General features: G+C 35.9%; 1 protein-coding gene across 5 annotated transcripts in view; it reads left to right on the top strand.

The window, feature by feature from the left end:
* The first annotated feature begins 5672 nt into the window (after positions 1 to 5672).
* Positions 5673 to 22707, top strand: part of kn (EBF transcription factor knot) — a 114407-nt gene continuing 97372 nt past the window's right edge. For all 5 annotated transcript variants that reach the window (XR_004235763.2, XR_004235764.2, XM_031985255.2 and 2 more), the window contains exons 1-2: positions 5673 to 6831; positions 20145 to 20298. Coding sequence is in view for 3 of the 5 variants with exons in the window: in XM_031985255.2 (XP_031841115.1) it covers positions 6761 to 6831; positions 20145 to 20298 (225 nt within the window). In the remaining 2 variants the exon portion in view is untranslated. The remainder of the gene's footprint in view (positions 6832 to 20144; positions 20299 to 22707) is intronic.

Genomic DNA, 22707 nt, shown 5'->3' with positions numbered 1-22707 from the left:
ACGTGAATGCCAATTTCGTACAGGTAGAACCTCCATGTGTTACAATTTTAAAACTCGCATACTTCAATGCTTTCACACAAAAATAATATGAAGTTTATAATATACAGTTACATATCTCATATTCGATACTCTTGTATAATACACTGTTAGCTATTTGGTGTGTAAAATGAGATAGGTATTATTAATGTATCTACTAAATTTTTTCATTGTTTTCTAATATGTTTCATAGAAGAGAAATAATTATTAAACCGATATTTGTTGTAGGACAGTGATCAGTAATATCTTTATTTTTAATTTAATTATTGTAAAAAGCATGATATACCTCCAAATTCGATTGATCTCTTAAAAAATTCAAATCAACTATCATCCGGTAATGATTCCTATACTATCTCTATATTTTTGAGGACTCAATGATTATTTTTTTTAGAATTTTTTATATTAGTTATGTATTTACTAACTTTAACGAATTTTAAAAAATATTTTTTGTCAAAATCGCGTCTCGAAGTATAATACGTTATGTAGCCAAAAGATTGATAAATCTATTTATCATGAAATAAATCTTTCTAATGGCGCAATTATTTGTTGAAAAATTAAACGTAATGAGTAGTTTCTGTACAACTAAGTACATACTATTTTAAATACAAAGTAGTATTACCTGCAATACAATTGACGAGAACTATTACATTATTAATTTAGCATAGCTAAACTGCTATATATAAGATCGCGGAGTACCTATCAGATACCTTGTATACCTCAGTGTATAAATCGTCTATTCTGTGGGCATATTAGTTAAAGTAAGACTGACATATTCGCGTTTATCTAGACATATGCCGGGATGTCCTTTTGTGTGCTGCAGAACAAACACGCAAACTGGAACCAAAATATTATCATAGTCCAATAATAGGCTTAGAATACTTCTGTGCTAGACGCGCCCGTCTCTATCGTAACTGTAAGTCGTAACCAATGAGGAATCGCACGACCCTACCGATTTGTAATTGGATTTGGTCGGTGCGGTGATGTTCATTTGACATCATTGAGACACGTTGCCACGTTGACACCGTTTACTATTGTATTATTCGAATATTTAAGCAGCCTTTACAAATGAAACACATCAGTGTTACTGACAGAGTTTAACACAAACATGAATGCGCTTTTTCTTTACACGCTATCTCCCCGGTTTTATACAATTTTAAATTGGTGAAGGAATATTAACAACGTTATCTCTAACATTGATTTTCCACCAGAAGTTTGATATCGAGAAGCTTGTGAAGTAATAATTATAGTATTAGTGTCAAGATACAAATTTGTGCGTCGAAATAATTATCTAATGACAGGTAGGTAGTATATTAATCTAAATTCATATTTAAACACAGTGACTGTCTTGTTTCATAAAAATAGTCCCCTCTTTTAATATAAACCTCACTTTCAATATTACAGAAGGTAACACGCATATAATAAGAACAAATAGCAATTTCTGTGGAATTTAAGAAATGCGAAATCATTATTCCTTATTCGTATTATCATTCCACACTACAAACGGGTTTTAGCTGAAACGTTAAGGGGCGTACATCACACTTTTTGTAAGCTGTGAAGTGGTTTTTTCTCGAATCAAACAGTCACGTGGCAAATGTAGCAGCTCCGTTTCTAAATGTACTCTCATACTATGGACTACTCGTCTCATTGCCATAAGATGGCAATGTTACAGGCTGTTGAGCAGCCGAAAGGGATCTCATGAATCACGACTCTGAGAGACGAGCTTTTGAAAAAAGGAGGGAGTGGAACCGGTTTGGCACGCGCACATCTCGAAGGCTTCATAATAACGCCTGCAGACCCTCATTAAACTTCATTATCCTACCATGTGACGAACATTTATCTGTCTTTATGTTACATAACATCAAACCGCTTTCGCATCATGAAACCTTCATTATTGTTTATTTACTGGAATGATGAAATCATATAAGAAAACATATACTGTAGCTCAAATAAACCTACCTATTATACAGGTATTATATGAAATATACAAAAGCGTATTTGAATTGTAGAAAAAATAAACGATGATTTTTCTAGATTTATAAAAATAATTTAAGTCTTCCTAATGATATGACATTTCAAAATATATAATCAGATATTTTAAACAATAATCAACGATAGAATGTTTTTGATATTAGAAGATTTTAATTTTGGGCTTTTAAATATTGATTATGCAATTATTTTACAATATTATCTGATATGCTCGTTATAACGAAGAAAGAATTGAAATTTACAAAAGAATATTAATTTTAAAGTGGAAACTCTTATTTTTCCAAAATCATTATAGATTTCCACTTCGTCGCTTTGTTCAAATATTCCAAAAGTGACGTTGAAGAAAACTGAATTGTAAATAAAATTGTGAATAAATATTGGAATTTATTGTTGAAATTTATTAAAATATTTTATACCTTTCAATTCTTAAAAATCCCATGATCACCTAGAAAACACTGTTTACATCTCTCCCTAAAGTGATTAAGTTCTTTACGGCAGCGAAATTACATAGGAAATAATTGAATGTCTCAATATTTGTTTTATAGTATTAAATATGAAACGATAAATTTACTCTGAAGACGTTCCAGTTGTTTGCAAATGCAAAACGTCCGAAGTGTGTCTGAGGAGGTCGGCGACGAAAAAGGAAGAGGAGCTAAATTACCCGACACGGAATGTATTATCTCCACTTGATAGACCCTACACCCTCGCAGCAGTGTTTCTCAGACATGAATCTTCTCGCGAGCAAATTTAAAAGTAATAGTCTTTCGACGAGAAAGCAAGAATATTGAGAAACACTACGATCTCAGCTTTGCGCTCTCCTCCTTGAATTCACGATTTACTGCCGTCGATTCTTCTTAACGCATACGTTTTTTCAGACAAATTCTATAATTACTTTTCCAATCTAGATTGTCATAGGACTCAAGATTTGCATAGCACTTCCGTTGCATTGAGAACTTTTCACAGTTCGATTGGATAACTGAATTCTGCATTAATGTTTTGCAATTAGTTTAACTAAGAAAAAAATTCATCGTAACTTAGACAAATTATTTAAAAGTTACTATATAGCCTTTCATACATTACAAACTGATTGATATTTTTGGGGGAAAATGCAAGAAGACGGGAACGTTAAGCAAAAGTTACGGTATAATTTTATATTTTCTGATTTTGTGCCTGTAAAAACTGTTGTATACAGTGTTAATATATGTTTATAAAAATATATTAAAATTTATTTATAAAACTTAATGGAGAAAGTATTTTCTCCTACTATGTAGATCTGAGCACACGAAAATCAAACTCCACTCTGAAGTTTCCCTTTTTCTGTATAATTGCTTCAACAGCTTTCTACATTGATTTTTCGAACCAACGATCATATCTTGTTGTTTTTCTTCTCTACCTCCAAACCATTTTATTTAAAAATTAAGTAACGTTCTGAGAATGTCCTCATTTTGCCCCAAATGTTGTATCGAAGTTAAATGAGTGATAATGTTATTGTTTATTTACGATCGGTGTTCATGAACATATAAATAAAAACTTTAAGAAATTGAGTATTTGATGGTAATAAAATGATATTTTAATTCATAATTATTCCTTAGCTATTGATGTTTAAAATATGTCAAAGAATATGATCGTAAGCGAAGGAATTACGACTGGCGAACGCACAAGAACCATATAAATTGACACTAACCAGTGGCAGTGGATCGTTTAATGTATAATAAATATGTTTTTTATTTTTAATAACATGGATACACAATAGTACGGAAAAGACGATGGACCAGCCTTGTTCCGCGTCTTCATCTTGCCTCACCGTTCCCTATCGCATTTATCTAAGCTAAATGAGAGAAAAAAAACCATGTTACACAAAAAATAATGTTTTGTATTAAAGATACCTATATAGTGAGTTCTACAAATAAATTATATAATAATTGTGCAACCTTATTTAATCGTATGAGCAAACTTTCATAAAATCTAAGAAAGTAGCCCCCAAACATACTTTTCAAACCTAAAACACGTCAAGTTGTCTAAAACTAGTTTCAAGTGGATATTCGTTTGCCAGAACACGTGTAAAACAACTGATATACGACCTCGACATCGTGCAGCAGATCGTAACGACAGATAAAATCAGGAAGCAATCAGTAACACACAAAAGCCTGAAACGTGGAAAAGTCACGTTATAGCTTTTGACTGATAATTAATGATCTTCGGAAGAGCAAATCGTTGATGAGCGCGTAAAGAACGACGAAAACAGGATTTTCTTTGAACACAGATTCCTTTGAAGACAAGTGATAACCAGGTGTAGAAAATTACCGAGAACGCTAAACCTGACAAGACGAAGATCAGGTAGACCAGTTGCTATATAGTGAGCCTCGACGGTCTCTTGAGGGAAAGACCATGGATTTCCTCGTACTTGATTACACTTCGATAAAAACTGGAGCAGGCTAGGTGCGAGTTCGAGGCAGCTTCCACATCAAAGTGAGGTGTTTCTTCACGATACGTGACGCACCTGCCATTAAATGTCTGCACGTCAAGATAGCTTCCTTGCTAGACGTCGACGTCTCGCCCGAAAAGGGTAGCGACTACTTCACCATAGGGGTATATTTCAGCATGCCAACTTGTAAATACTCGACTAGCAGTCATTGCTCGGCCTTTCTTTTTAACTACGTCGATTATGCTTGCTTTTTAAGACATTTTATCACAGATGGAATTCGTTAAGCGGCATTCACAATCGAAAGCACAATTTTCCCGCGAACACGGAAAAATATGATCTACAGATTACATTACCAAGTCTGAAATCTAAGATTTTAATCAGTTATACTTCTTAAGCTCCGAAAACATATTTAGGCAAATATGGAATAAACAAACGCACAGCAATGTACACCGAGTCAACTGACTTCGTAGTTCTGGTACCATCGTTTTACGAATGTTCATCAAACATTTGACTAATACTGTAATTTAAGAAAGTTATCGTAATTTCGATTCTGACTCTTCAGGTTTTAATATTTATTTCCATTGTTCCATACAGTGCGATTGTTACGAAAAAATTATACTATACTATTAAACAATCATTTTCGAAAATAGTGTACCATTAATAAACAAAAGAGTCTAATCTGAATCGAATTCGTATGTCGATAAAAACAGAAATGCGCAAGCGTTATCGAAAAAACCTGCACGCGGAAAAAGAGATTTCTCGCGTACAATTTTCACGTTTTATTCCGTTCAGCGGTCATATTCCATACATTTTTTCATCCAAACGATAGGTCTATCAACGAATCTAACGATTGGTCAAAACAAAATGACTGTTCGTCAATGATTTCATCGAATAATCATGATTCGAATGTCGAGCGAAACGACGAGAAGACGCGACACCAGCCTAAAGCGACCGCGGCGCGAGCCGTAATAACAGCCTCGTGACGTTACCGTCACGGCGCCACCGTCTTCCAGCGGCGCGGTGGGCGTCGGTGGTGCGACGGGTGGCCGCGCTGATTGGTCAAGGGAAACAGAGTGGATTGGAGGAAACTCGAGGATGGGCAAGGCAGACTCGGCAGGCTGGCCGACGCAGCGCGTCCGCGGCAGCCACACCCACCGAGAATCTCGAGACCCGTCCCCGTTGGGACTCGCTGGCACGCCACTCGTGCCGGCCCTGACACATTCGACAAGCGGCGCCGTAACGGGAAGCAACGCGCGACTGGGGACCTTGAAGGACCTCTCTTCTGGTCACGAGACACCCTACCGACACTTTCGTGCCGACGATATACGCACTACGCCACCGTCACCTGCTGCTCAGATTACCGTTGCTCTACGCGTATCCGCCTCGATTACTTCATCCCAAATGGATCGTTCGAGAATCTCAGAGGACTGGCCGTGCGGACACGCTTGGGAACTCGGCCGAGTAGCTTAACCAAAGAAACGAACGTTTCAGATTTACCCGCGGAACCGGGGACCGGCGAATCTTCTCCGGCAGTTATACCGGCCGCGCTTCGCAAATAGCGTGTGACAACCGAGTGAGACAGTTCAGTGACGATTGCCGGGGCGCGCGCGTTTGGGAACGCGGGACTCTGTAGGAGTCGTTCGTAAACGGACCTAAGTGCAAAGTAAACGAAAAACAAGAGATAAAGAAAAAAAAGAAACGAGTGGTTAGTAGTGGAATAGGTAGAAACGATCGTAGTGCCGGGTCGATCGTGTGAACTGGTGATTCGAAGTCGTTCGCGAACACGCGTGGCTCGCGCCGGCAGTCAGTCGGGCCGCGGGAGTTGATGTTGTGACAGGGTGGCGGGTCGCACCTGTTACGGACATTAATGCGTATCCGCGAAGCATCCACGCCGGAAGATCCGATTGATGTGCGCTCGTGAAGAATCGTGGCGTTCGGCGGGATCGTTCTGACCGAGAGGTAGCCTCTCTCGTTCAGCCGGAACAGGCTCGCACGAACGGGCCGCAGGGAAATTCTCGCGAAGGGTGACACTGAGAAGCAGAAAGCCTGTTGCCCCAGGAGAATCCGTACGGCCTTACGACGCGGTCCGACGAGTGGAGCGGTCTCCTGCCCAGCTCCACGATCGTGGGTGCTGGGGGGTCGCCATGGCTCGGACTCGGCGCTGGGGGTGGCACAGGGACCACCACCGGTGGCGGAAGCCCCGTCGAACTCGAGGGCCACTGGGGACGTAAGCTGTACGGGGCGAGCGTAGCTCCGCCACCGCCACCGCCTCATCACCACCCGCGAGCGCCTCTCGTTTTCGCGCCTCAGGACATGAGGCAGATACTCAAGGAAGAGCCTGTACCACGTGCTTGGCCACAGCCTGCGCTCGCCGATAACGGGACGTGAGTACTCGCAGATTTTACTAACCCTCTCTCTCTCCCCCTCTCTCTGTCTCTCTCTCTCTTTCTCTCTCTCTTTCTCTCTCTCTCTCTCTCTCTCCCCTTCTCTCTCTGTCTCTCTCTGTCTCTCTCTGTCTCTCTCTGTCTCTCTCTGTCTCTCTCTCTCTCTCTCTCTCTCTCTCTCTCTCTCTCTCTCTCTCTCTCTCTCTCTCTCTCTTTCTCTCTCTCTCTCTCTCTCTCTTTCTCTCTCTCTCTCTCTCATGTTCTCCACCTTTCGACGCGCGTTTTTTAAAGTTCGATGATACAGAGTTGTTACGGACTATATGCTGCATTTTAATTTAGGTTTATGGTATCAAGGAAATAGTAGAAGTGGACAAATTATGATTGTCGTATCGTGGGTATGCGTTTTGGAGCATTGGACGGGGGGTTATTTGTATGTATAAAGGTATAAAGGACAGGGAATTTATTTTCTTTGATTGAAGTAGAACTTTCTAATTGATAAAGGTTGTCATTTCGTTTGAGCTTAACTTCAAAGGGGAAGTTATTTCATTCGAAAATATTACTTGAATTATGGATTATTACTGTCTAAAATGCTGTTAAGGATTAATGGCGCTTAAGGGAAGAATCTTTTACTACAAATTTGAACGTTCCACGTGTTTTTAAACTCGATTATCAGTCGCAAAAATGGGTTTTTTATGTGTATTGGGTTCAGAATGTGCGAAAAATGTGCGAACTTATGTTGAGGAAATGGAAAGTAGGAAAACATGAATCGAAGATCCTTAATTTGGATAGCACAATTTAAATTGGCGCGAAAAGAATGAAGGTACAAAGGCAAAAAACAAAGTAGTGTCAGTAAACGAGTGGTACCTACCTTCAGGAGAGCGACGGCAAAAAATGATACAGGGAAATGTTGAAATAAATGTTCTTAGGTGCATTATACGCAGATAAACACCTAGAAGTGTGTTGCTTCAGGCATGCAGCGTATTACAATTCGTATTAGTACGCCGTAGTATCAAAATATGACCTTAAAACAGTCTTATTAATCTCGTACTTTCATCGCAGGCCGACGGACAGCGTACTGTGACATAACATTCTTTCTAAAGTTCTATTTAAAAAAAATTGTACAAAATAGACGTAAATAAAATCTAGGAAGTTGACATTAATTTTCTACTATTGATGGCGTAATGATCATGTTCTTTCAATTTGCAATTGTCGAGCAGTATTAAATTCAGTAAAACCTATTTAGTTCAGATTGAAAATAAATGTTCCTGAATTTTCCGTGAAAGCACGGACCATTTTATTGGGGAAAATGGAAAAAATTGTTCTCCATATTTCCTCTGACGTCGGGCATGCGAACAGGCTCGAATTATGACGCATTATCGTAGAAGACCGACGATAACCGTGCATTTGGAGTGAGAACAAGCAGCCAGTATATCTTTGGAAAGCAAGCGTTTCAAAATGATTCACACGTAGATGCATTTGGCGAACGATAAACCGTGTTTTATTGCAGCCTCGCTTAAGGGATTTGTACGACGTGCAAACGACGAAGGTACAGATACGCGGACTCGAGGAGGTAAACCGACCGGGTTGGGGATGCGCTAATCCAATACCAGTTCTCTTAACTAACCCCTTCCAAGTGGCGTGACATGGGAACCGGCAACCGGAATCGAGTTAATGTAATTGAGAATTTTAGCGCCTTTTGCTCTCTCTCTCTCTCCTCTCTTTCTCCCATTTCCTCTTTTTCGTGATTGTTTTCCCTTCGGGCTATTACGGTCATTCCGTGTTCCGAAGGAAAACTGAAAAAGTGCACTACAGATTCATCGATTGCCGGTAAGGATTAATACAGATACCAATCGGTATTCCGCTGATTTACCGAGCAATATTATTTCTGTTAGGGTTGCTGGTCTTGAGAAGTACGACCTGTGAAATGGTTTATTGCGCCTTTACGGAAAGTTAACGACTCTTTTTATTTCCTTATTACCCATCTGTTTACGTCAGTTTCTTGTTTCGCCTCTGGCAATAACAAGACAACAAAACAAGAACAATGCACAAATACAGTTTTTTAGTAAAAAAATATATTTCGCGAAGGGTATTACAGATTATTATGTCAAATTATAAATCACAGTATATTAGTTTACATAGGTAGGTTACATTGCTTCATTAAATTTTAACTTACATCTATCATCTAAAGTGTAATCTACAGTCTAATAATTTCATTGTTTCGCTTAAAATGGTTTTGACATTACCGGTTTTGATAATGAGTTTCTTAAGAAATCCAACGAGATCGTGATCTTAGTCGACGTTTAATTGAAAAGGCGATAAATCAGTTTAAGCAAGTCGTTTGGATGAAACTATAAGTGACGATATCGCATCTATTCAAATTTACGATGGAAAGTTTCGTCTCCACCCTCAAAAGCGGTTGCAACGCACAGACGTGCCGAACCGCGACTTGAAAAGAGAGGGCGAGAGGGCTCGGCGAAACTGTTTTAAAACTCGTAGCAAACAGACATAAACTCTCACGCTTTTTAAAAACTCCTAAAAAAGTTACCCACCTAATGAAGCAGCAAACCATCGTGCTCGACGAAGGGGCGAGATGTGTCGCCTCTGGAAAAACAATGACTTTCTCTGTAACTGTGCGGATGAAAGTAAAAGGAATGCGCGATGAAAACAGTTCGAATACAATTGTTGCTTTCAAAAATCAGGGAATACATTTGACTAATTTGTTTATAACATACTTTATTATCTTACGATGTATTAGAAGAAATATTATTCAAGTTTTAAGTGCTCATTCTCCCATTGATATTTACTAATAAGTAATACGAATTCTTTTATTGGAGGATTAAAACTATACAAGTTAAACACATTAAAATGATTAATTGTCTGTGCATATTTTATTTTAATAATAACGGTACTATTACCATGAAATTTGATTATGCTTTGAAGAATTGCACCTTTAAAATAGATGAAGAATGCGAACTAACGTTTTACTTCCTTTAAAATCTCATAATTAAAGATGATTTTCTATGTCAACATCTGTTTCAAAAATATTAAACTGTAAATCGTTCCATAAAATCGATTTCCGTATTTACTTTTATTCGTTGTTTGAAACTTTATATTATTGAATTCAACTGCGGCAGTTTAATTCTACGGTGTTTATAAAATGGGACTGATTGTAACTTTACATTCCACAATATCAGATCCTATATTATTCAAATTATTACGTTTAATATTTAAATGTCTTTTAATGTTCTTTAATATGCAACCAACGAGTCATGTTTCATGCGATTTTATATCTTAAATTAACATATAAAAGTTATAACATTTACATTGATACTTATTCTTTTTGAGTCTGTACTTTCTAACGATTTTCGCATCTTTGTTAAACGTACATAAGTGACAACTTTTACTTAAGTATTACAAATTTTAAAGCATTTGAATTAACTTACTAATTTATCACTGACTAGCTCTTCTAATTTTTCTCGATATAACCGAACATATTTATATCCGTTATCAAAGATAGAATATTGTAACATTTTTTATTGAAAACGTTAATGAAGTTTTCATTTCTTAAATTTTACGTTTAAAATTGTTTTAATATGTACATCTGGTTCGTAAATATATCTACTCGTGACGACAATTTTAAATGCAATCGTGTTAAATGTTGCTATAATAATATTTTATAAAAGAAATATACATTACTTTGATTCACATTTCACCTTAGATAAAACGCCATCCAAAATGAAACCTGAGGAAATCCTGATCTTCGTAAATTACATTTTTAACAGTTTCAGTAGAATTGATGATCTTAAACAAATTAATAAGTTTTTGTCATGGGTGGCAATGAAACACTGCTGCGTTAAATTGAACAGTATCCGTAGCAATGCGGCTTGGGTAGCGAATTACATTCAGATATATTACAAATTGCTCATTATCTCCTGGCGCATTATGAATCACGTTGGAAGCAAGCGTAAATAGACTGCGCTTCGGCCAACTCGTAATAACTAACGCCCGGCGGTATACATTAACTGCGGATTTATTGTAATTCTCCGCGATTGCTTTATCCACGAATTCGTAACTGTATCCGTAGGTTTGTGTTATCCGCATATTTCGCCCGTAATGCATTGTGCGCAAATAGCATAGGTTGCGGCTCGTGTGTAAAGTATAGACTAGTCTGAGCAGTTATTCGACGATCTGTTCTCTGAAATTGCCAACTAGTCAATATTTAAATGGGAACCGATAAAGGAAAAATAATGCTACGCGTTCAGTCATCGAGCTTAACTTTGTTAATACCTAATGACACGATACTTGTAAATCACTTTAATTTTTATATTCTTTGAGTATTTTCGAATACATCTCTTTTTGCTAGGATTACTATAACATTACAAATCTTATGGCTTGCACTTTACTATAATTCTATTATTTTTTACTTTTTAATTTACTTAATGATATTTCAATGTTTGAAGTGATAATTGTTACATCGTAAATACTATATAATCAAATGAATCGGGCTGTGGAAGATAGTTACTGTGGATGAACTATGTGTGATTTGTAATTGATTGAATTATTAGAAAACTTATTTTCAAATTGTAAAATAATCGTTGGTATCATATTCTTGTATTCATTTTTCTCACTACTGCTTATCTCAGTTGTGACAATTTTTTAGAAGAGACAGGCACATTCATAAGGGTATGTAGGTAAGGAAACTTACCTATCTATTTACTGTTTCATATTCCTATAATTTCCCCTATTTCAAAGTAATCTTAAATACGGAAGCAAAGTTATATTTACATCATTATTACTATTAGTTTGTTTCAATTAATGTATATGAAACTATAAAAAAATATAATGAAGGATAAATGCAAAATTATCAAATCTTATGCGTTCATATAAATTAGAAAATAAAGCAGTAATTGTAATAAATTCAATATTCTGAAAATACATGTAATTTTGATACTTTATCTTCATTTGATAAAACAATACCAAATTGTAGAATTATAAGTTTTAAAGTTACACGCCGGAGGAATAGTGCAGCTATGTTAATAAATTCACTAAACACAATTTCCTATCAGATCCAAATACTTAATTTCTACGAATAAGATACATTCAAACAGTAATTTAATCATCTCTAAAAAAGAAAAGGGCAAACAGTTTTCACTCTAAATGTCAGATATTTGGTATGATCGTAACTCGCATTTGCTTCAACATAAATTCTCCACGCTCCCCCAGTAGTTTACCAATTGACACCCTTCTTTCTGAGTACTTTGCCTTAAATTGGAATCGCGTTATAGACTGAGGAGTTCGCAATTTCCCTGTACATCGTCAGGCACAACGAAGCAACGAAAAACTGGTATCGCACGAAAAGGCACCTATCGTGTCCTACATCTTCATTTGTGTATTTGGCATGCGGCGCGTATCGGGTTATCTCTGTTGGCCGATCGAATCGCGGCATTACTCCAGTCATCGCAAAAGAAAAGCGGCGCTGCGCGGCCGGGACCGCAGAGCCTCGGGGCCCTAGGTAATACAGCGACACATTGCGTTATATACCAACACCGGCCGTTATCTATTATCCGAAAACGGACCCGTGCAAATTATGCGCACGAATACCGTGTACGCGCACCGAGCCTATAGCTGTCGGCTCGACGCGGCGTCATTTTGTGAGGGTTGTAACGTAGGCGGCCCCTGAAGGAAATGTCTACACGCATGTTCTGTATGCATGGTTTAGGACACGAAGAAGCGCATGCGCCGATTTGAATAAAACTTGCGCACTTATTATTGAAGTCAACACTGTTCGACAAGCTCGAATGTTTAATAGGTTTACCCTTTCGTCCCCAAATATGTATCTTGTTTTAATATGAATTTAGTGAAAAAAAATGTACAGCTGCGCACTAATCAACTAAAACACATGTACTGACAGCCAATTAACAGTTAAGCTGTCAGACATCAGCAAAAACCCCAGTGTGGTAGAATTTTCCTTTATTTAGGTGTTTTGTAACTTTTCAGTAATTTAAAATGTTCGTGGTATTTACCTATGTGTGCCATTTGGGACGCAAGGGTTAACGCTGGATTTATGGATGTTTATTGTAGGTTTCAGTGTACTGTTCCTAGAAAAATAGGCATTCTTTTGTATAGATTTTGGATATTAGAACTTCAAGAATAGAAAATTAGGATATGTCTTCGCATATTTGCATCAATCAAAAATGTCTGAAATTGCTATTAAATGATGATTATGAAATTTAATATCAAATCGACGGATTCCATAAATTTAATGTTAAAAAGTTAGTAGTGGGCACTATCTAAATGCCGTTTTTAAACAATTTAAATCCGTATTATAGATAATGTTTTGTAATTTTTATCGGAAAATTGTTATTCTACGTGAAAGACATTTTTTCAATGAAGTAGTCTGAAAATATAGTATTTAAATATGAAACGTATAAAATCGTTAACTAAACAATGTAGGACTGATTGAATCGAGAAGAATGTGTAAGAAAACTTAACGAAGAATGGATGTAACATAAGAAAATAAAGTTTTGTTATTTGAAATATGGATTTTGGGAAATTAATCTAAATATACCTACGTACATTATTAGTGGACACGTATCAAAATTTCTGATAAAGATTTTCTTACAGTCATTATCGATTTTTATGTGTACAATTTACTTTTCAATACATAATTATCTATGTTAATCAATTATTATGTTTATGATTAATAACTATTATCAATTGTAATTATGGTAAATGGTAAATTAATATAGATACTTTAGGGGAAGTAAGTTATGAACGCTAAAAATGGGATTGCAAAATAATTTACACCAGTCTCACACTAACTTCTATTTTGTCAAGTAAGAAATACATATATGAAATGTACATTCACTTACTCCGTGTTGTTCACGAGATGAGCCTTGAAAGAAATGCGAGTCTCATTGGTCAGCCTTCGTCTTTTCTCATTTCATTTTCAATACCAACTTGCTATTAGTTAATACGGTTACATACAACCAATTAAAACCATAAACAAAATCCCTAGCGTAAGATCCCTCTTGCCCCTGTGCCATTCCTGGGCTCATTTTGTAAACAGCACGGAGTAAATATCATACACAAGAGTAAACGGAAGAAAGATATTAGTCGTGCTATGAAATTAATCGGAATTTTCTCGTAGCATAACATGCATCCAGTTACAAAATAATAACAAGTGCACTGTTAGACCATAAAGTCCCAATGATGCCATCGAGAAATTTTTCCTGATGCACATGCCACATACCCGGAAACTTTGAACACTCATCATAACTTTCTTGGTCGTGAGAACTTCAAACAAATCATACATAACAATAGAGTCGAACCTTATATTATATATTTTTTGAACAATCACTTAATCATTATTGGATCTGAGTAGCGTGTTTACACGTACGCGTTTTGAACAGCTAGAATTTAATCCGATTCTCTGCCATTAACACTAACCGTATCGAGAACCGGTCATATGACCGGATTAAAAATTCTAGGTTTTCTTTCGTATATTTAACTTTAATATCAATTCCTATATTGTCCGATTACTCAGTTTTTCCATTCTTGCCTTTTCCTTTGTTTCTGTTTTCACTACAAAACATTTATCATCTAACTTGTTTATCTTTATTTTCTAACTAGTTATTTTACTGGTTACGACAGGAAAAGTGTCAGTACAATTAGTGTTAATCTTACCACCTGTGTAGTTTACTACTTATATTTATATTACTATAGTAATATACTATAGTAATATAAATATAAGTAGGAGTAACTACTTATTACTACTCAAACTATTTTTTACTTTAACTTTTAAACTACTATTTATTACTACTCAAACATTTCATAATTTCTCTTTTGTGAAAACGTAAGTTCTCACCAATACTGTTAAAACTTTTTCTGTAGATAAAGTTAAGTTTGTTTCATTAGAAGTCGAAAGATATTCTTTATAAATCCAACATTTGTGACATCAAAGTTATCTCTGGCTTTGCTCTTTTGAAACAACAAACAAAGAGTTTCCGTCAAAGAGAAACAAAGTTATTCCACCTTATACCAGAGGCAATTTTAAAAATTCTGATTCTTTAAAAAATTATAGTGAGTTGTAATAGAATATGCGAACTTCAAACGTATTATTGATTTTCCTCCTCAAGTACTAAGAAATTAAACTGAATTAAATTATATTGAGAAGCTTACATGATGGAAATTAAATTATTACGTTTCAAGCATCTGCAAGTAAAATATGTTTAAACATTTATATATGCAATTATAATTATACGGGGATATTTAATTGCTGGGGACTTTAAGTCCACAGTTCACACATATACGTTATATTTTCCCCGATTTCCCTCCTTGAAAACCTGTCTTCCACAGAATCACTAGAACTGGCACGATGCTTTCCGTCGACAATGGTATCACAATTTGAATTTATCGAAGCTCGTTCTTTTCTCTAGACTGTGGATTGAACACTTGCAATTTGCTTTGATTTCACTTTATTTTACTGTTAAACTCTTTACGAGGAATAACAGTTATTTATTATCATCATACTAATCCATTTACTTATCCATTTATTTACAATTACTGTTAATGAACATACCAATTTAGGTGCATTAAAATTGCTTACTTCAATTCTGTAAAAAATGATCCCTGAATACATCGAGTAAGTTACAAAGGTAACTACATCTTCAACATCACATGTTCCCTTTCGAAATCGTTGCCATCTCAATTCCTTCATCTTCCCGAATCTTCAATTCCCACCGAACATTAACCATCTTCGCGAGCCAATTATAAAACCCGAACGACGAGAGTAATCATGCGCGACATCGCGGGTTATTGTTATTTTAACGAGCGCAGTCTTGAAACCACGTAGCCGCGGCGGCCTGTAATCCGCAACAGTTTGAAAAAAGGTGTGCGGCGGTCCTGCACCGCAGGTGATAATGTAACGGCACGGTAGGACGTGCCTACACGTTATATAGGAATTGGTGCATGGCAAACAGGGCAAAATAATCGGACGTCGAGAGTTATGGGGCGCGAACCGGCGGCCGGTTAATCAGCCACCGATAATTATCGACACGGGCAGTACATCACTCCCCTCTCGGCCTCTCCGCCACCCCAGTGCCCTTCTACCCTCTAGCGGACCCTCTCTTCGTTCTGCACGGGATTCACCACCCCCGTACGACCTCGAACGCGCGGCTGGCGAACCCCTTGTAACCTCCTCCTCCGCCTCCTCCGCCTCCTCTGCCTGCCGGCAGACCGACATCCCACCGCCTGCCGTGACAAACGCACCGCCGATACCATCATTTATTTCGCAAATGTGCTGCAAAACTGCCGCTATTCATTTTCGGTCCAGTCGATTCAGTTTTCCGCTCCGAGAGTCCGGCCTGATGGCATTCCACGCACTCGCGCGATCGTTTTATCGCTTCACGCCGGTACTGCCGCAACCGCCGCAGCCGCTACGATCGCGGCCACCGCTGCACCGCTTCGCCCACACCACGCGTCCGATAATGCGATTTCTCCGCGGCAGTTTTTAACCGGCGCGACGTAACGCGGCGCGCGTCCCGACTCCGCCGGCCTTCAAAAGCCTTTCCGCGTTTATCATTTAACGCGCTTCGATAGATCGCGCATTTCGCTGATGAGTACTTTTTGCGGCACCCGTCATTCCGTTACCGTCGAACCCAATCGCTTTTTGGGGCCGGTTTTTATGACGGAGTTTTATGAGATTGTAGCGTCGTTTTTCTTGTTCGGAACTTCTCCGAATCGTACGAAACGTCGCGTCATGTACGGATGTTTTCCTTTCAAGCACTTGCAGGGAAGTACACTGAAATGATATTTATGGATTTTCATGAAACTTTGATCCTTTTATTGGTAATCATTCATGCCGGGGAAATGAAAATGGCCTTCGATGTGGAGGGTGAGAAACGTATTTGATCGAACGTCTTGAATATCTACTGGTATACCTTCACTAGAGATAGGAGAATATTATTTATACTATTATTGTTCATTTGTTAGACAAGTTGTTCATTCAAATTCCAGAAAACTCTGTGCATTGTGGTTTAAGTAATTGAGTAATGAAATAAATTGTCCTTACCTTTTTCGTTCAAGTTTTAACCGAATTTTCTGCAGATTACGTGTGAGTAGTAGAGTATATTGTACAAAATACACAATGTGGATAAATTTTAATTTTATTCCGCGTGTACAAGAAATTGTATTATTGACATCTTGCATTTTGTATAATACGAAGTTCTTGAATGCGTACAGTCACACAAATGATACACTCCAATTCTATTCTACAATACTTAAGTAGGAATTATGTTTTTCATGTATTACGTAAGTAAATCTCAAACCCTTTTTAAGGATTGTTCTTAGCTTTGCAACGTCAATAATTTTCAATAAAAAAAATATTTATCAAATTTGTTAAAATTTCATTCTATCACAGATTTATAAAGATCATGGAAAATTACTTCTATAATTATGTTTCCTTTCTAATTTTACGAAGGTTATTCCTTTTTCGCTTGACTTCCACAAAATTGGCACAGACGAATAAATTTTTCTTTCACCTGAAACATTATTTTTATCTTGCAGAAATTGTAACTAAAGCTTTATTTTGCAATTTAAATATGAAAATAGTGGATTATGGAAGTATAAGTAAAATATGGTTGATATTTATTCAACAAAGTATTTGATTTTGTAAGTCGCCTGGCAATTAATAACAGAATACCGAGTTGTTAATTGCCAGCGCGCGGTCGGATGCAAATATGTGGGTAACCCGTTCGAACCGTACGGTTGGCTGCCCATATCACAAAAAGAAGTGTTTTTCAAAGAAAGCTCATAAATTAAATTTCAAAGATTAATAAATATTTCACTTATCTATATATTCCATATTTATGTTAATAATGTCCAGTACCTATAAGTATCATTTTATGATTTTTAATTAACGGGGAATTATTTACAGTCAAAAACTGTCGAGCCAAAATTTCAATGAAGCCAAAGAGACTCGTATATATACTTCGCATCTTTGTATTTTAGTGGCTAGAATGGCGTCAAAATCAGTTTCAATTGCCATGACATAATGAATGTTGAAAATGTGTCTACAACGAATTAAGTTGAGTAAATTATTTTCGATTTATTAAACAATTAATTAAAAAGTTGACAATGTTACAAACACACGTGTATTTTTTTAAACAGCATAGAGTTGAAAGTATCTAAAACGCATGATTTATCCTGGAGATGATGGGAAAGTTATAAAAGTTATATGATTATCTTCTTTGGTTGATATTTCATTAGCGGATTATATTATATCTATTATGTATTATATTATAATACATACGTGGAAGTGGTAGGGGTGAGTAGAGTAAAACTGGCAGGTCAGGTAAAACAGAACAGTAATGTTTTTCGTTGATAAAGAGCTCGCATCGAGTTTATATTGCATGACATGGTCCTAATAAGTCCTTGATGTAGTTCGAGATTGACTACAGAATAGTGCATAAGTTATTTTTCGATTGAAAGTATTGGAAAGTTATTCGATGAAAAAGTTTTGATGTTATATAGATGTTTAAAGCATTTTTGTTACCTTTCGATTAAAAAATTGAACAAAGTAACTACAGTGCTGGAGTCCACATTCCTTGAGCTGTATTTTTGACACTTAAATTATTTCTTTATTTCGCGCCAAACTGTAAAGTTTAAACGCTTTTCTAAATTATGCGCGGGGCGAAACGGAACACTTTAGCGCAGGAGCATCGGGAATTCCTTGTAATGTGGTTCGTTTATAGTTCTAATTAGTTACGTGTAACCGTATTGTAAAAGTATTGATGTATAGCAACTTTGAATCGAAGATGAGATAAAAACTGATCAATTAGATTGCACCAGTGCAGGAAAAGAAGATGAATTATTTATCTTTTCAGATGTACATGTAATTCTTCTTCTTTATTGTAGGTGCATTTGCCTTGCTTTTGTCAGATATACACTTTAGTGTTTGTTTTTACTGCGCGCACAATGAGAGATTTTTGGAACTAAATTCCACAGTTCACAGATTAACCCAATAATTTGTCGATAGTGTGTGTTATTCTGCCAAACTCAATGGCAGTGACTATGATACGAAACTCACAATGAGTGAAGAATCATGTTTTATGGGATCAATTGCAGCCTATATAGTAGCACACGCGGACTATGCGAAGCAGTACACTTGAAAAGGGGACTTTCCGTGCCATTACTCAAAGATGGCATTGGAGTCCGGTGGCCTAATCTCGGCACATGAGACCTTAATGGGATTTTAAGGCGCCGAGGCCACCTGCGCGCTCGCCCACGGACAACCTCGTTTGTCTTTCCTCTTACCAGTTTGGGCATTCTTATTGCATTCAAGGTCGCGTAGAATGTACCTATTTGACCCTACAACAGAGAATCTCACTCCTGACGTCCGAACTTGGTATCGAGCATCGTTTTGCGACATTGCAACGGAACGCGCGCACGCTCTTTTCGCACTCGTCGATCGTAACGAAATGCTTGGAATTCCTCCCGACATTACGGGTGAAAGTTAATGTGCACAGTTCCAATTTAGAAATGACAAAATTGTTTTCATTCTCTTTTAAGCGGGATACATGCGTACCTCAAAATACTGAGCAATCTAACATACACTTTGATTTAAACATTGCTGAAAACATTTTATTTTAATCTTTGGAATTATTGTGGGAATATAGAGATCTTACAAACTACTTGTTTAACAGTGGTTTATTAACGTTTATTGTGTAGTTTGTTCTGTTGTTTCTACAGAAATTAATGTTTCGTTCGTTTAAATCTTGGAAATTAGGGATTTAAAAATAGACTATTAGAGTACATATTCGCGTAATTGCGTCAGTCAATATCAACATAAACGTTTACCAAGTAACGTTTATAAAATTCAATGTGTGTCAATTTGACACGTTGCGTGAACCTAATGTTAATACTTCAATGGTATATCTGTACTTACATGAAACGTATTGGAATGTTATGTGACAGTAAATATATAATAGGTTTTATCGTATAGTAGTCAGTTGTTGAAATATATGCTAGTAACAAAAAATGCTCTTATTTTCTGTTTGAAAAGTATGTTATGTTTTTGAAAATTTGATACAGATATGTAAGTGAGTTGAATCAATTTTATAGAATTTGTATCACATTTTTATAAAAATTAATTCTATCGAATATTTGTTTCTTATTTAAAGTCTAAACTAATTTCATTTTAAGTTTAACTTGTCAAGTGTGCAATTAAAGCTATCCTAAAGATTAAGATAACTTACTGTTCATAGTTACTAAGAATGGAATAATAAAAACTTTGTTTTATCTGTAACTTTCAGGGTTGGCGTGGGCAGAGCGCATTTCGAGAAACAACCACCAAGCAATTTAAGGAAAAGTAATTTCTTCCATTTTGTGATCGCACTTTATGATCGGCATGGCCAACCTATCGAGATAGAAAGGACATCGTTTATGGGTTTCGTCGAAAAAGATCAGGTAATGTAATCGATACATTTAATAAACACACTATCGTACCAGTTATACATAGCCATAAATAATTTTCCCTGGAGAAATAATGTATAATTCGTAAACATTATAATAAAAACTTTATTATTGTAAGTTGTATAATAAATATAAATATTTTTAAATCATATTCTTTTACAAGAATGTATTTTAAAACAAAACTTTGAACTATGTAATTTCATCATGAAGATTTGAGTATAAAATGGTATTTAAGAGAATAAGTAGTCAAATTATAGAAAAAAGGACCACAAGTAACTTTTTTGTTGTTATGAAAAAATAGATTGTGGTATCGAAATAATTTAGTGATGCAATGCAAATTTACATAGGAACAATAAGTTTAAAAACTTTAATCTTGTTTTACTGAAAATTGTATAATTCAAACCTAAACTCAGGCGTCATTACACATAATAACATTTTTTTGTTCAGGTACATATTTTTATTACCCCCAGTATTTAAAGACGAAAGGCTTCTTTTTAAATAATTATACAATCCTCCATGAAGGACATACTGACAATTCAAATTATATTTAATAATTTCCTCATAAGAATGAATACATACTACCAGAAATAAGAATGGCATTCTGAAGAAAAGCTAACTTTTATAAGAAAATAAAAGTATATTCTTAGTTAATATAATTATAAATTTTTCACAAATATACATACTTCCATAATACTAAACTTTCAATAAAATCAATAAGTATACTTTCAACTTGGTAAATTATGTCGTTCTTTGAACGCTTGAAAGATCGATTAAAAATCGTGCACATTTATCGATAACGAGTTAAAAATAAGTGATGGCGTCGAGTGACAATTTCGGAATTTCAATGCCCGTAGTAGACCTGGTCTTCCCGGGAGAACAAGTGAAAAAAGAAGAGGTGAACCTTTATGACATCGGGGAATATCGTGCGAGCGTACGCTTATCTCGATAATTGCCATTTCCATCGGGGGTGACGTCAAATATTAAACGCCTCCGCCTATGCGTATACATATCGATAGTCGCCAGAATACACCTCCAGCTTTTCCAGCAATTAGTCCGACAGGCGAAAATCCATTGACCGTGTGAGAAATGGACAAACGGGATCGTAAGGGTATCGATATGGTCACGCCAACCGAGTTGCTTGTATGTAATAAGTGGACTTCCAATTTTCGTTTGCATACCTACTATCTGATTGCCAATCAAATAAGTTTGGTTTCTATTAATCAATTAAACCCGAAAATTTATTTATAGATTATCAGTGCTTATACATTTGCTCGAATGTGTTAACTTCTCTAAGGTTAAATTCTTAATTTTGTTAATATCAAAATGTATTCTAGTTAACAATTAGTCGAGACAGTATAAGTTGCGCCTAGTTCGATTTAAAACATCTATGAAGTAAACATTTCGATTTTTATAATCGTATGATTAGCCTTAACAGAAGTGAACTAAGAAAGAGAAAAAAAATGTAATTTATAGATAATTTGCTTTTGAAATGTTGCAACATTGGAAAGGTATGAACTGAAACAGCTTAATATCATGCAGGAACCTTAATTAGATTTGACGTTGCTTTAATTGAGTCTTTGCACACATTGGCAACTTGATGTGTTTTCATTGCATTGAAAGAAATAAACCTAGGAATCCCCGCAAATTAAGCCATTATAGTACTTTGGAATCTTGATCTGCACATTTTTTACAAATTGCGTTAATTCAAAGGAATCAATTGCAATAGTCTTTCAGTAATGTTTATACGTAACTGATTCTCTGATTAAGCATTTTTCATTATGTCGATGAAGAGACTAATTGCCCTCAATTGGTTCGTAATCTTGACTTACTAAAGATTCGAAGTATATTATGAACAGTAAACGAATAACTAGTGAAAATAGTAATAATAATGTTAAAGCTACTTGTTTCACGTTAAAAACTGTAACTTCTTGCTGTGTAATTACAAGGAATTTTGTTTACAATGAAATGACAATTTGAAATTTTCTATAATTAGCTTGAGAACTATTAGAACCTTCATGTTTGGTAACATTGAGTTATTCATTTTCTACGAAAAAGAAGTCAATTGATGTCGATCAACTTAAAATCGTATTTATCGTATTAATGTCCCTTTGACAAAGATAATTTAGTTTATACCACGTATTTTAAAAGATGTTTATGTTGATGCCATACCTATGTACATGTAGTACTGTAATATCTGCTGTTCGGGAATGCTAACGAATATTTCTAATAAATATTAATTAATAAAGAAATAAACGACACGTTTAATTTGAAAAGAAGAAAAGGACACTCTTTGGAGCAAAAATATGTTATATACTAAATGGTCTTTTCTCGGGCTCATATTACTGAAAAAAGAATTAGGTTGATATGTATTGTTATTCAGACACTCTATTTGATCCACTTAGA

This window comes from Nomia melanderi, chromosome 2 (genome assembly GCF_051020985.1).
Source record: "Nomia melanderi isolate GNS246 chromosome 2, iyNomMela1, whole genome shotgun sequence".
Classification (NCBI taxonomy): Eukaryota; Metazoa; Arthropoda; class Insecta; order Hymenoptera; family Halictidae; genus Nomia; species Nomia melanderi.
This window is presented reverse-complemented; position numbering and strand designations above follow the sequence as displayed.